The sequence below is a fragment of the Phycodurus eques genome, chromosome 6 (genome assembly GCF_024500275.1).
Source record: "Phycodurus eques isolate BA_2022a chromosome 6, UOR_Pequ_1.1, whole genome shotgun sequence".
NCBI classification, from domain to species: Eukaryota; Metazoa; Chordata; class Actinopteri; order Syngnathiformes; family Syngnathidae; genus Phycodurus; species Phycodurus eques.
The window spans coordinates 30,391,165-30,405,649 of record NC_084530.1 but is presented as its reverse complement, the minus strand read 5'-3'; the positions used below and the strand labels follow the sequence as shown (position 1 = coordinate 30,405,649).

Below are 14,485 nucleotides of genomic sequence, written 5' to 3'. Positions count from 1 at the left end.
GCCGGACGCCCTTCCTGACGCAACCCTCTGCATTTATCCGGGCTTGGGACCGGCCCACAGTTTGCACTGACTTGTGCCCCCCATCGGGCTGCATTCTGTACGTAGCCATCGAGACGCTCCGTTTTTTTGCCACGATGCATAGCCGCTAGAGGGCGCACTTGTAAAGTGCTGGATATTGGGATGGCTGATCCAATGATAAAATACATGGCGATGTATCAATCCGTTTCTTCGTGGCATTTGAGCACTGCAACCAACAGCGTCTCTCATTCCCCCCAAAATTCGTTTTGGATCTCACGCATGCTGCAACGGCTTGACGGGCGTCTGCTGTTAAGGTGATTTATTTGCGCGTGGGCCGAGAGCGCGCGTCCGTGCAGCCTGCGCACGCGCACGCGCCGTCACCAAAACGTGCCGCGTCCGCGACGAGTCGACGAATAACACCGCCGCGGCTGCTCATATCACCGGAAGCACACTGGTCTAAAGTGGAGCGCTTTTTATTTTTTTATATATATATATTTTTGGTTTGCTGCAACCCCCCTCCCCCTCCCCCTCCTCCTCCCCCTCCTCCTCCTCCTCCTCCTCCTCCTCATCAGACCTCCCGCAGATGAGCGCCGTGTGTGCATGAAAGGCTCTCTCGCAGCTTCGACGCCAAAACCGGACGATTGCGTGCGGCGGGTTTGACAGCGAGAACACACCCCGGGGCGCCACATCCACCATGGCGTTGACGATCTGCACGAGGTTTACCGACGAATATCAGCTGTTTGAGGAGCTGGGGAAGTAAGCGAGCAATATCATTATTATCATCATCACCATCATCATCACCACCACCGTGTTACATCATTGCTGTATTCAAATGTCAGCGTGTTACGTAATAGGCCGCCTTGGTTTTAGGACGCAGATTCCAAGCATGAATAGAACAGTTTGTACGTGTGTGTTGGGGGGGTGGGCGGGTTGCCGTGTTTCGTGCAGGCATGTCCAGTGGCATCCAACTCGTCTTAATCCCCCATTATATTCCAGGCTCTGTTTACGTGGCTTGCTGCTTGCGCGCGTGACGTCACCGCCTCCATCGTGTCCAGCGGGCCAGTGTTTGCATGGCGACATTTACATACTCCAACCCATGTGCGGGATGGGTCAGATTTGGTGTCGCGCAGCCCTGACATGACATTCGCTCGTTCACTGGCTGCCCAGGTGGGTCCCAAATTGGGGCAGAACAATCCTCTGTCACACATCTCGCAACCCTAAACACGTCAACATTTTGGTTCCAATGAAAAAGAAGTCCACTCAGCTCCAAAAGCCATGTTATGTTCTTCTGAGACCTTTTAACTCAGCTCATCCCCTTCCCTTCCTGCGCTTTACGCCCTTTAGTTTTCACACCCGCATTCTGCCAAGCAAAACGCGCCCGTGAGTCGCCGTGGCGACCCCCTGACAATTTCGAAAGGCCGCGCGTCGGGGGCCGTCGTCAAGCGAGTGTTGTTGCGGTGAGAGAACTATTGGTCGGACGCAACTCGGTTATCGCGGTTGCGGTTAGCGGTGGTGAAGAAGTGCGAGAGTTTTTCATTTAGCGGTACGCTCGTGAGGATGGGCACAACAATCGATGACTTGCTCGTTGGGAATTCGCTTGATTGCGTGTAACTGGCCCACGGTTAATCGCCTCTTGAAGAACAAATGTCTCCAACCGAGAAACAGACATCCGTGCTTCGGGAACTCCTCCGGGTCGTGTTGTTCTGCACGACACGACAGCGGCATTAAAAGAGGAGTTCAGGACATTCTGTTGAGATTCTCCCATCCTATTGAAATAATGCTTAACCGATTTGTTTCTTAATGTTCCCCGAGGAAAATGTAGTCACTTACCCAATCTTTAATGTTCATTGTTGTGGCATTGTGGTGTCATTCATTAGTAGGCAGAATTCTTGATTCAGGTCTTGTCTTGGATATTATTGGATTGTGCAGGTGTACCTAATGGATGTTTGAAAGTAAATTGATCAGCAACAACAGTGCAATGCAGCCTTTAGCTCAATGCGACGCCGCACATTTGCAGCTGTTTCGGATCATTTGACATATCGGGAAAAAAAGTATCCCAACGCTTCGCGGCCCGCCGTTGTCTCGACGGCTTTGCCTCATTTGCAAACCGTTTGCTGTCGAGGCGAGCTCAGCCGCACACGGATGTACTCGGCACATGCACTTCACAGTCAATCCGTCGGTAGACAAGTACGCTCGTTATGCAACACGCTACGCTTTCCACATTTCTTCGCCAAATCCCTTAGAAAATGGTGGTAAGCTTTAGTGGCAAGCTGCTCACTTTGCAGAACGCGATATAAAATGCCACACAGGTCTGTCCCCCCCCCCCCCCATTCGACAGTTGTTTTTAGTGCACTTCAATCGGAAATGGTTCGACCGGGTTTCACGAGAGGTGCCTGCTATTCGGAGCCCTCGGGCCACCCTCGCCCGCGGGTTTCTAACGGCCCCTTCTCATATCTACACGACGTGGTCAGAGGTTAGGAAAAGTCCGAGTCGCGGAGGAGGAAAAGATTGGATCGGAAAGGGAAAATGTGCACAGACCGAGACGGCGGAGGAATAGCAAAAAGGCTTTGTGTGCGTTTGGAGCTGAGAGGAGCGGAGGCAGGCAGTCCTGTCCAAGGCTGCGTTTAGAGATGCCGCTCCCTCAAATATAGCTGACCTACTTTTTGGGGGTCTTCACACATGCGCCCCGCCGATCAGCACGGCGGCACGCACCAACGTGCGGACTAACCGCCTTTGTCCGTTGTGATGGTCAAATTGTGTCAGCGTCAGGCCGCCGCGTAACTGGAGCCAACGCACCTTTGCGGTGGCGAAACGTGCCTGTAAATGCTCTTCATTTGGAACTCGGCCTACTCAGAGGTGACTCCCTCATAAAGCTTGACAGGCTAACTACCCTTCTCTCCTGGTGCCATTGAAGCTTGAATTACATTGGCCCAATTTGTCGCCTTGCTGGATGAGAAGAACTACTGTTTATTCATGAATCTTAGAATGTTGGAATTTTGTCACGGGACAAAGGAAACAACGGCCGAAACACCTACAGCAACGAGCAATGAGGTCCGATAGAAAAAAAGAATCTCTTTACAACTAGAACAAGGAATGTATTCATTTCATTGAACAATAAGATTGTTGTGGTGTTTGTCGCTTTCACCGCGTCACACTGAGGTGTGTTTCTAATATACTTTCCCTCCCACGTTGCCAAACGAAGTCGTCCGAGCAGACTGAAATGTCGTGCCTTTGTCCACCTCGCGCGAACATACTGTCAAATGTCAGCTCGATCGCGCAGGTGTACCGAATGCTGCGGCTGAGTGTGATCGCTGTTCATTTGTCAGATGCAGAGCCTGCGTGGACCAAAGATATTACAACGCGTGCGTCGTGTCGTTGCATTGTCCACCCTCGATCGACACATGCTTTGCACATCAGACAAAATGTTTCTCCATTCCTGTTGTGCCTTGTATATAAAACATACACTCCACTACGACCCATGTTTGACGACGTTTTGTCCAGGGGAGCCTTTTCTGTGGTCAGGAGGTGCGTGAAGATCTCCTCAGGTCAAGAGTATGCTGCCAAGATCATCAACACCAAGAAGCTCTCTGCCAGAGGTAGGCTACCGACACACGTCCCATGTGTTGCGCGTGCATCAAGTGTGAATATTGCGGCCCCTGGATGATGGCGCTTCGGGCTCTTACAGAGAGCAAGTGAGTGTTTGTAGGAAGGAGGAGACAGAGAATCACCGGGATTTCTACTTGATCATGTTTATTTGTTTGTTTTGATGTGACTCGCGCACAGAAAATAGCAGTATACGACTTAAATGTGCGCGCGAGCGCGAGCGTGTGTTCCGAATCGATTCAGAGCTCTTGGCTGGTCTTGGCGTCCCAGGGGCAGATCTCTCGCAAAGCCGACCTAGTTCTTTCACATCCGTCACTGTAATTGCAGCCGCTGGCCTGGTTGCCTGCAGGCTTAAAGCACACATACAGTACGTACGCACGCGTACGTTCTTGCACTTTATGACACGCCACCTCAAGCAAGCGCACGTACATACGCTCACAAATAAATACACGCGCAGGCACGCACGAATGACCCAGGCGCCACCGAGAGCGCAGAGTAACCAATCGCAGCTCGCGCGGCCTTCTGCTCAGCCAATGGCGCGCCTTCGTGCCAGCGCGGACCGACGGCTGCCGTCTTTTCGCACAAGGTCTACTACAGCCGTTGTAGCCCTGTAGCTAAAATTGAATTTGAAATCAAAACCACATTTGTCACGCACCAACACAGCCTTTTAAGGCTAATTTTGCAGACCAAAGTTCACTTCATTATGTTGTCATTTTATACTACAGAAAATCCCCCAGACCCTGCCCGCCAAACATGAAAATACACAACGTGCACACTTTGGCATTTACACAAAATGAGAAGTATTACGGAATAAATGGCAAAGTAAACTGCAAATGTTATTAGTTGCAGCTTTGGGAGAGAAGCAGAAGCATATTTTCACTTTGACTTTTGACGGTGCACAAGGTACACATACAGTATGTCAAACGCAAACGAAAAAACACTTTCACAGAATTCAATTTAGCAACACCTAAATTCCAGCAGATGGTGCCAAAGTAAAATTTGATGGCTTTGGCCTCAGCACACACACAAAACGACAATGGAGTAGATTCCCAACAAAATTAGCCAAAATGCAAATTTGCGAAAGCCGAGCCGCGAGTTTGCGATGGTTGACTGTATTGAAAAACTCCATAAAACCAATCCCTTCAAAAATGTGGTGATTATAGCGCTGGTGCCGACAATAAACGGATGATTTTTCCAAGTTACGTTGCAAGCCAAAATTTCCGAGCTGCAGATACTTCACCACTTGACCAAAGTGTTTTAAAAAAAATAAAAAAAAAAAAAAAAAATATATATATATATATATATATATATATTCATATATATATATGTGTATATATATATATATCGGGAATGTAGCTTGACTTTGCACAGCCCAATTGTTGAGGCTTAATCAAATGCTTCAAGACACAATTAATCAGCTATCAATTCCACAGAGCGCCCCTTCCCTTTCTGTTGCGGTCGTTAGCGACCTTGCTACGGGTCTCCGCGAGCAAACTTACACTTCCCCTTCCCGAAAATGGCCAAAGGAAAGATGGGAAACGGTGTGGCTCCAACAAAGAATAAAACATCATTGAATTTTTATTTTTATTTTTTTAATGTCCTTTATCCACTCCTAGGCAGGGACTGTTAATAGTTTGAACTATGGGTTTTTATTGAACGACATTCTTATTTTTTGGGGTTGCTTTGCTGTTGACCTTTGGAAAAAAAGATTTACATCAAAAAGAGAGGTAGTTGGAGAAAGATAAATAGAAGATGGACAGACAGAAGAATTCATGTTATCTGTTAAAATACAAAACAACGAACATATAGCATTAATGTCTTTTATTGCAAATTAGATTTCTCGTGTTCTTAATATTGAAGTTTGTTTATTCCAGATTCAGTTTTGAAGCGAAATGTAAGTTTGTTGTCGTATGATCAACTTTAACGCTACATTTCTGCAGAGAAGGGAAACATGCACATCGCAGTGATTTTTCATAAAATATTGAGTTTGGCCCTCGACGTTGTCCCAATTTTTCATTTCGACCCACCGTGAATTTGAGTTTGACACCCCCGCTCTATATTGCGATGTTGTGCCTTTTACACGGCTCCTGCCGTCTGCCTGCTATTTGCATATTTCTCCCAAGACTAATAACATGTCACCATCTATTCCTGTCTTCATCCCCTTGTCACTCCATGTTTCAAACGTCTTCTCTGACTCCGCCTCTTTCTTTCCGCAGCAATTTGCTCTTTCGCTCGCTCATGTGATCCCGTCGTGCGCCCGCCGTTGGTAATCGACACCTTTGCAGCGGGATCAGTGATCCGCCACATGGCATGCTGGGAACGATTTAAAAATAACTGCAAAGGGATACCTCACCACATATGCATTCAACTCACACACACACGCACACACACACACACACACACACACTATAGCTCTGTTTTTGTGTGTGTACATAGCTGGCATGCGGGCGTGTCAGATATGGTCTTACCCTCTTTCCGCGATAAGCCCTGGAGTTGCATTGCCGATTCCCTTCTCTCTGGCAGGATCCCGGCTGCCCACCCCCCACCTACCCTGGACCCAGAATCGAAAGGGGTTTAGTGTGGGATTGGTTGTGGCAAATGCAGCAATAATGCCGTATTACAATTTGTGTGTATTGTGTTTCTGGTGTTGCATGCACACGTGTCCCTCAGTCTGCAATCCTGCTTGTGTAGCATCCCATGAAAAGCAGCAGATGAGTCAACGCATGCAGGAAACAAGCAGGAAAAAGAGAGAGGAAGTAAAGGGGAGGAAGCGTTTGTGTGTGTGTGTGCGTGTGGCATACTCCTCACAGCATATCTACGCTCTCCTCACATGCGTGCATCAGCGTCACGGCGACCCTGTCTGCCAGCTTTTGTCACTTTGTATTTGCTCATGATGGGCAGCGTGGTTCTCGCCCATATGTGTGTGTGCTTGTGTGCATGCCTCATCTGGTTATGTGTTTGTTTATATGCATATGCGTGTCCTTGTTCGTGTGTCTGTGCGCTGACTTCACTTCCCGGAGATGCTCGTGTCTCAGCTGTTTGTCCGGGGGAATAAAGACGTCTCACATTTGCCTTACGCACGTGCAGAGGTGGGCGAGAAGCCAAATATTGTACTGAAGTAAGACTACTGTTACTTTAATCTCATGTGACTCAAGTAAAAGTAAAAAAGCAGTCCTCCAAAAAAAATGACTTGAGTAAGAAAGTACTGAGTGAAAAAACTACTCAAGCACTGAGTGACAGGTGAGTAACTTTAATAATTAGTACTCGTAATAGTATTAGTAACGGTCATTTATTTTTTAAAAGCAGGGCATGAACGTCAAAATAAAATTAAAAATAACTAAATAAAATATGAATGTGCAAGTACAGATATTGCTGCACACATCACTTAGTCTAAAACATAATAAATACAATCTTTGTAAAAAACGAATGAAGGCAAATTATATATTATATATATATAAATTATTGTCTTATACTATATCGCTATAAGACAAGGCTGCACTGGATATAAAAAGTATACACACCCCTCTTCAAATGCCAAGAAAAGAATTTTGACCAAGTGAAATCATTTAAACACTTTTTCCACTATTAGTGTGACCTAGAATTTGTACAACTCAACTGATTTATTTTTATGATTTAATTTAGTTAATTATATTTATTAACTGATTTTTCATTTTTTTTTGAGAGGGGAGAGGAAAATAAACAACTGAAATAAACTTGTTTGTGATAGACCTGACGCTTAAGTTGCTGCCTTCTTAGCCAGGTCACCATTGCAAAAGAGATGTTCTGTTTTTTAACTGGTCTTTTACTTGATTAAGTAAGATAAATGTAAATAAATCTGGTTGCACAAGGATGCACTCCCTCTTATAACTGGTATGTGGCTGTGTTCCGAAGTAACGGATCACATGCAAACTCCTGTTCCATGGGAGTCCACACGCACCGGCCACCATTTCAATTTGGAAGTGGAAAAAAACAACACATGCATAAGGCCTTACAGAAAATATTTTTGCTTTATCCACAAAATTGACGAAATGAAGAAGCTTTTTGCTGACGAGACATATTGATAAAGTGTGTGTTTGTGTGTGTGTGTGCGCGTGCGTGCGTGTGAGGGAGAGAGAGCGCGAGAGAGAGCGAGGGAACAAGATGCGTGTTTTACAGTTACTTGTGTTCCCCAAAAAATAGCGCTAATGCTGCCGTATGCACAGCCAAAACAACAGCAAAACCGTGCAACTGAGCGCAAGGTGTTTTCTCAAGTTAGAAGTGGGCTGAAATGTCAAAGTTTGGGAAGTGACAAAACTACGCTGCACGTTAAAGCTGTTGTTTTGCGTAGTCTGTAATGTAAACACGGGTCGTGCAGCGGCTGTCACGACTCACTTTGATTGACCAATAGAAGACTTTGTGTGTGGACACGTGACTTTCTCGTGTCGTTTGATTGGCGAACTCGAGTCAAACGTCACTGTGGTAACCGGCGTGGATTGGCGCAACGGCGCCTGATGCCAAAGTTGAAAACATACGTCTCAAAATAGATCGCGCAAGCAATTATTGATAAATAAAAGTAGCGAGCGGTATGCAGATTGTTGTAAGAGAGTAAAAGTACCGTTTCTTCTTAACTCAAGTACTCAAGTAAAAGTAAAAAAGTACGCCTCAAAAAAACTGCTCTGACAACTACAATTGATCCCAAATGTCACTTGAGTACATGCAGCGCGTTACTATGCAATGTGGGAGAGACGTTGCAATGCAATGCAATGTGGGAGAGACGCCGATCATGACAAGGCCGCAATTTCAAAGAGGGCGGCATGAGATGCAATACAACAACAACCATTACGGTTGTCATGGAAATGTCCTTCATTCATAGTGAATACTTTCTCTCTTCCACCACCGTTATTTTATTTGAATCATTTTGAGGTGTCGCGGTGAAAGAAAGGTCGTTCATGCGCCAGCCTCAATAGTATTGACTTCACATAAAGATCGGTCCACCCGCTTCTTCTCCTTCTCGTCTTTCGTCTCGTCTCTTGTCATCGGCCACTGCGACTGCTCCTTTGAAATAAAAGAGGAAGAGGAGAGACAGAAGGGAAGGGATGGGCAGGGGAGAGAAAGAAGGGAGGGATCGGGGGCTCAAATGACTCACTGGGTGCTTGAAGCTAAAAATATATCTTGATTTCTCTCTCTCTCATACACTCACGCGCACGTGCGCACACAGTGATTTCATCTTTAGAAATAAGCCAGGTTGATTTTATTTACTTTATTCAATGCTCAGTCGCCCGCCCAGCCGGATTTCTTGTGTGCAACTGCGAGGCTGAATCACAAAAGGAAAGGAGCGCTTCCGTCTTTGGGCATTTTTGTATGTGGCTCGTTTAAGCAATTTCAAGAACTGTCAAGACATTTCATGCCATTCGCCACGCAGGAAACAAAGAAGCAACCTTCAGTCCTAAAATTCTGGGTTTAGTAGGGTTGAAAACCCTTCAGATATAGCTAGCATTCAAACAAATGACATCTTGTACTACTTACTTCCTGGCGTACTCAAACCACAAGTGAACATCCAGGAGCACTTAAGAAAGGAGCTGACATACAAATAACTACATACAAGAGCTTAAATGACAAAGACTAAAGAACACAAAATACAGATCAGTATATAATGTTGTTACAATTGCCGGGAAACTTCTAATGTTAAATGTGTGAATGTTAAAGTGTTACTAAAACATCACATTGTGCAGTTAATAAAAGTTGAATATTTGTTGATGGTACACTGGCTTGACAGGCGAAGGAGTCCGTGGCGACCGCGGAGGCCCCACTTTGGTGGACCGGCCAGGAAACTTCTGAATTTGGTGAGCCTGATCATCAGCGCTAATGCTACCGTTCATAGTTGGGTGCAGTGACTGTACATGATTCGGAATGTGATTGATTGGCTTGACCGTTGGTATTTACCGCTGTGGCTTAAAAGTACATTAGACCTCACACCTGCAGGAGCAGCCTTGAAGCATAACCCAGTATCCCTCACCTGTGCTTTAACTGTTGAATTTCCAAACTCTTGTGTTTGCCAACAAAAGTCAGGATTTAAATCCAAAAGGCCTGATAGAACAGAACTTCAAAGAAAAAGAGGGCACGTCAAGGTCGGTATACTGACGTGAGAACCTTATCATTCCAGACCCATTGTGAGTCCTCGTCAACCTCCGTGTCTTCGATCTGTTTCATCGAACCTTTTCCCTAAACAATCACAAAACGTCCCCTCCCTGCTCCTGTTCACGTGGTTCCGAGGATTTTAAATCTTCAGTCCGGTCGCCCTCGCTGAGTGTTTAGGAGTCGTGGCGCTGACAACGGTCCAGCGTCCTCCAATACGAATAGACCGAGGACATAGATATCACGATGTGGCGAATAGCGCCGTCACCTTGCTGCAGGTGGGTCCCGTAAGAGTGCAAATGATGGCCGGATGGTTGGTCAATTGCGATGTCAGAACACAACCTGCACAATCCAACGAGATCCACGTCATAACAACTCAGTTTTGAGTGACCTTGTCAGAGGGGAAGAAGGATGTTTTCTTATTGTGGTTGAGGTTGCTCTAAAGCACTCGCAGTGCGTCGCATTCGATGAGGAAGGTGTGTCTGAGCCTTGTGTAAAGATGGATTTTGTGGATGAATTATGGCGTGTTTCATTTGGCGCATTTGTCGTCTCTAAGTTTGGTTACTGAACGTTTTGCACCATTTTTAACATCCGTATAGTGTGTATGTGTGTGTGTGTGTGTCGCCTATGTACAGTACATTACGAGGCTCCCGACGGTTTTATCTCTGACACCAGCCACATTTGGCTTCTCCTCCGAAGAGAAAGCAAGGGAGTAATCAGTCTCATAATTCTTCCTCTATTGGGAACGGGAGGAGAGTGATAGCTTTTCATTGTCCCTCGGGGTTTCATTAGAACCGCCGGCTCGTGCAGGGCAACGATGCAACCATATGGAGGAGGGCTATTTGGCCGCCGGCAGGCGGAGGATGTCGCAGTTCCCACACAACATCGTTTTCATTTAAACTCTTCGTTCAATGAGATGCGAGCAGTTCCCGATGTGTGTGCTGCATGCTATTTTGGTAAAAATGCCACAGCTCGGTTTGAAACCGAATGTCAAATTGTCTATCGACTGCTCATCGGAGAGGTGGACGAGAAAGTGGACACATCGCCAGATATACTGAAGAAAGACAAAAAATATGTTGGACGGACTTTAAAATGATGTAAGAACTACATGCATCGCAGTTGTGCGACGCCCCTTTTATCAATGTCGTCGGAACGGAACCGCATCGAATGTTAATGACGACTATATGCAGCCGCTGTGAGTGTTTGCCATTGCAACTTTCTAATCTGTGTGTGATCGGTAGAGTACGACGACAGCGATATATTAGTGAGGAACTGTGATGCCCACAGGCACATTGTCTTGAATGAATTTCCTCAGGTTGTTTATCGGTCTGTACTTCCCTCTGCCAGGTGTTTGCCATGCTTCACTTTGTATTTTTGCCTCCTCCTGGTTTTCCTCTCGCTGACACTTGGCGTCAGTTCGATTCTCTCTTAGATATAAATAAATATGATTCCGACGGGCTCGCAGGGCGTCGAAGGAAAGCCTTGCAATGGCAATGAATGCACACACACACACACACACACACAACTGGAGCTTGACACACAGCTGCAGTGGGGTTGCAGACGCAAGCATCGGATTGCATTCAAGAATTTGGCTGCTGGTGTGGTTGTTTGCATATTATGACCCTAATTAAACCCACAAAAAGAGCTGCATCTAAAATTCTGCCCTTTGAACCATAATGATGCTCAATTTAGATTTGTTTTAAATACAAAAAAAGATATTATTGCTGCAGCGATTGCATAATTTGCTTACACGTGGTTACTTTAACAAGCGGCGTCACGGTGGACGACCGGTTAGAGCGTCTGCCTCACAGTTCTGAGGACCGGGGTTCAATCCCCCGCATGTTCTCCCCGTGCCTGCGTGGGTTTTCTCCGGGCACTCCGGTTTCCTCCCGCATCCCAAAAAGCATGCGTGGTAGGTTAATTGAAGTCTCTAAATTGCCCGTAGGTGTGAATGTGTGCGCGAATGGTTGTGCCCTGCGATTGGCTGGCGACCGGTTGAGGGTGTACCCCGCCTCCTGCCCGATGATAGCTGAGATTGGCTCCAGCACTCCCGCGAGCCTTGTGAGGAGAAGCGGCTCAGAAAATGGTTGGATGGATGGACTTTAACAAGCCTCTCAACTTCATGATAATGAGAATAATAATCATCATCATTATCATCAACTTCAAGATTCTTTTGAATCTTTTGGATCGTTTGTTTTTTACAATTGCATTCAATAATTTAAATAAAACAGTAAATCCATAGACGCAATGTACAAAATAGGGGGGGGGGGGAATAAATACGCTGTAGTGCTTTGCAACACATCAAGAGCGGAGCAGACTTTGACAAAACAGTCATCCTTTCAATCAAACATCGCACAAAAAGCAAGGAAACTTGTTTGTTCGGTAGATTATTTCTGTGTTGTGAAAATACACCTTGGCAATACATCTTATAGCATAGGAAAGCCTGTTTATTTCCCTTTTAATTAGTGCCACATTTGTAAGGAACACTCATTTGTGGGATGAGCAGCAGAGCGTGGCCATAAACAATTAGCTAAATCTTCCCTGCTAATGCCAAACAGCTTTTTTTTTTTTTTTTTTTTTTTTTTGCCTCTGAGGGACATCATGTTCCGTGATGAGTCCACATTCTGCCTACGGAAGTTGGATCCTAGAGTCAAAGTTTGGAGAAGATGCAGAGAAGGCCGTGCTGATTGGTGCACAGATCAAATAACGTTTTGATGGAGGCAATGGGATAACGGTGTGGGAAAAACAAGGCCTATCATCATCGGAGGCGATCTCAACGCAGATAGAAATGGAGATGAGATTCCGCAGCCGGCGGCGAGCCCATATCTCAGCAGTCTGGGACCAAACTGTGTCCTCCAAGGTGACAACGCTCGCCCCCACAGAGCGGCGTTAGTCAGAGACGACCTCCAGAATTTGGGCGTGGAAAGGGCGGAACGGCCTGCCGGCAGCGCCGACCTCGACCCCGATGAACACTTGCGGGATCAGCCCGGGTGCGACAGTGACCACCGGAACCACGTTGGCTGACCTGTGACAAATGCTGGTTGAAGAATGGAATGCCATCCCGCAGCAGTGTGTGACCAGCGTGAGGAGGAGGCGCCGGGCTATTGTGGCTCTATTTGCTTGAGGCTCCTGCTTGGCAAATGACAATCGTCATCAATCATCCAATCCAACAAACAAACAAACAAACAAAAAGACAACAGCAAAATAAGATGTTTGGTATTGGCAGAGAAGCTGCGTGTTTGACTTTTTTGGGTCACAACCTACATACTCAGTTCTGCTGCTCATCCCACAAACGCATGTTCCTTACAAATGCGCCACCATATAAAAGGATAATGAACTGGCTTTCCAATGGTAGAAGATTTATTGCCAAGAAGCATTTTTACAACAAAGAAATAATCTACCAAAAACAAATGTGCTTACTTTTTGTGCCATGTTTAGTTACTGTCATTGTGTTATTTCCATCATTTATTCATTCAAGCTTGTACACACAGTGCTGTGCATACTGTTGAAAATTGGTGAGGTTAGTTTAGTGAAGTGTTTTTTTTCTTTGTTTTCAGAAAATCTCATTTTGGAAGTTCTGGAGAGCTTCTTGCATGATGCTCGATACATTTAAAACGACTCTTTTGGGTCGCACCGTGTACTGTAGTTTAGGGTTGCGGTTGGGGACGGACGCGTGTTTTGTGTGCGTAATATAAGCTCTTGTTTTCGGCTTCTCTTTCTTACCTTGTTTAGAGTTGAATAGTTTTGAGCAAACTCTCAGTGTCGGCCATTTGCATGCAAGGCTGGTTCCACTGCAGAGAGAGGAGAGGAGAGGAGAGGAGAGGCCTGCCGGCTCTGATTGGCCGTGCAGTTGCTAGACAACAGATGTCCAGCAGGGTGGGGGGTGGACTACCTGTGGTCCATTGAAAGCCAAGAGAAAAATCTGAAGGTAGAAAATGATCGAGTGGATTGCGGAAGTTACTGTATGTGACAAAAATGCGCTGATTCACTGTAAAAAAAACCAAACCAAACAAAAACATTCACAGTACAAATTTGAATGCAAGCAAGTATACGGGACGTATGACAATTTTAATTTAGCCTTCAATTAATACTGTAGATAAGCACGTGTGTGGACAAACCGCAGGGTAAAACTGCCTCAACAGCTCCTGTGGCAGACCGCGCTTCCTCGGGAAGTACATCCTCTGCTGGGCCTTTTTGAGGATGGAGTCGATGTCGGTCTCCCACTTCGGGTCCTGAGAGACCGCAATTCCCGGGAACCCGAAGGTCTCGACGTTTGACACAGGCCCGTTGGACAGCGTGAGGGGCAGCTGTGGCGAAGGATGTTTCCTGAAGTTCACGATCATCTCTACCGTCTTGAGCGTGTTCAGCTCCAGGTCGTGTCAGCCGCGCCGCAGCTCCAGCCGCTCCGCTTCCTGTCGATACGCAGACTCGTCACAGTCTTTGATGAGGCCGACGACGGTGGCGTCTGCAAACTTCAGGTGTTTGCGTTGAAGTGCAGTCGTTCGTGTAGAGAGAGAAGAGGGGAGGAGAGAGGACGCATCCTTGGGGCGCCCCGGTGCTGATGGTGCATGTAGATGAGGTGGCCTCGCCCAGCCTCACCTGCTGTGTCCTGCCCGTCAGGACGCTGTAAATTCACAGGCAGGTGGCAGGCGAGATGTTGAGCCGGAGGAGACGAGTTCGGGGATGATGAGCGCTGAACGCAGGGCTGAAGTCCACGAACGGAATCCTCGCATAGGTCCCCGTGCCATCG

At 46.6% G+C, this 14,485-nt stretch overlaps 1 protein-coding gene across 11 annotated transcripts in view; it reads left to right on the top strand.

The window, feature by feature from the left end:
* The first annotated feature begins 425 nt into the window (after window positions 1-425).
* camk2d2 (calcium/calmodulin-dependent protein kinase (CaM kinase) II delta 2) overlaps window positions 426-14,485 on the top strand; it is a 40,796-nt gene continuing 26,736 nt past the window's right edge. For 8 of the 11 annotated variants that reach the window (XM_061679075.1, XM_061679072.1, XM_061679070.1 and 5 more), the window contains exons 1-2: window positions 427-774; window positions 3,520-3,614. In XM_061679075.1, coding sequence (XP_061535059.1) covers window positions 713-774; window positions 3,520-3,614 — 157 coding nt within the window. In that variant the 5' untranslated portion in view covers window positions 427-712. Of the gene's footprint in view, window positions 775-3,519; window positions 3,615-14,485 lie in introns of all 11 variants that reach the window. The other 3 variants (XM_061679078.1, XM_061679076.1, XM_061679068.1) reach the window with 2 other exon arrangements.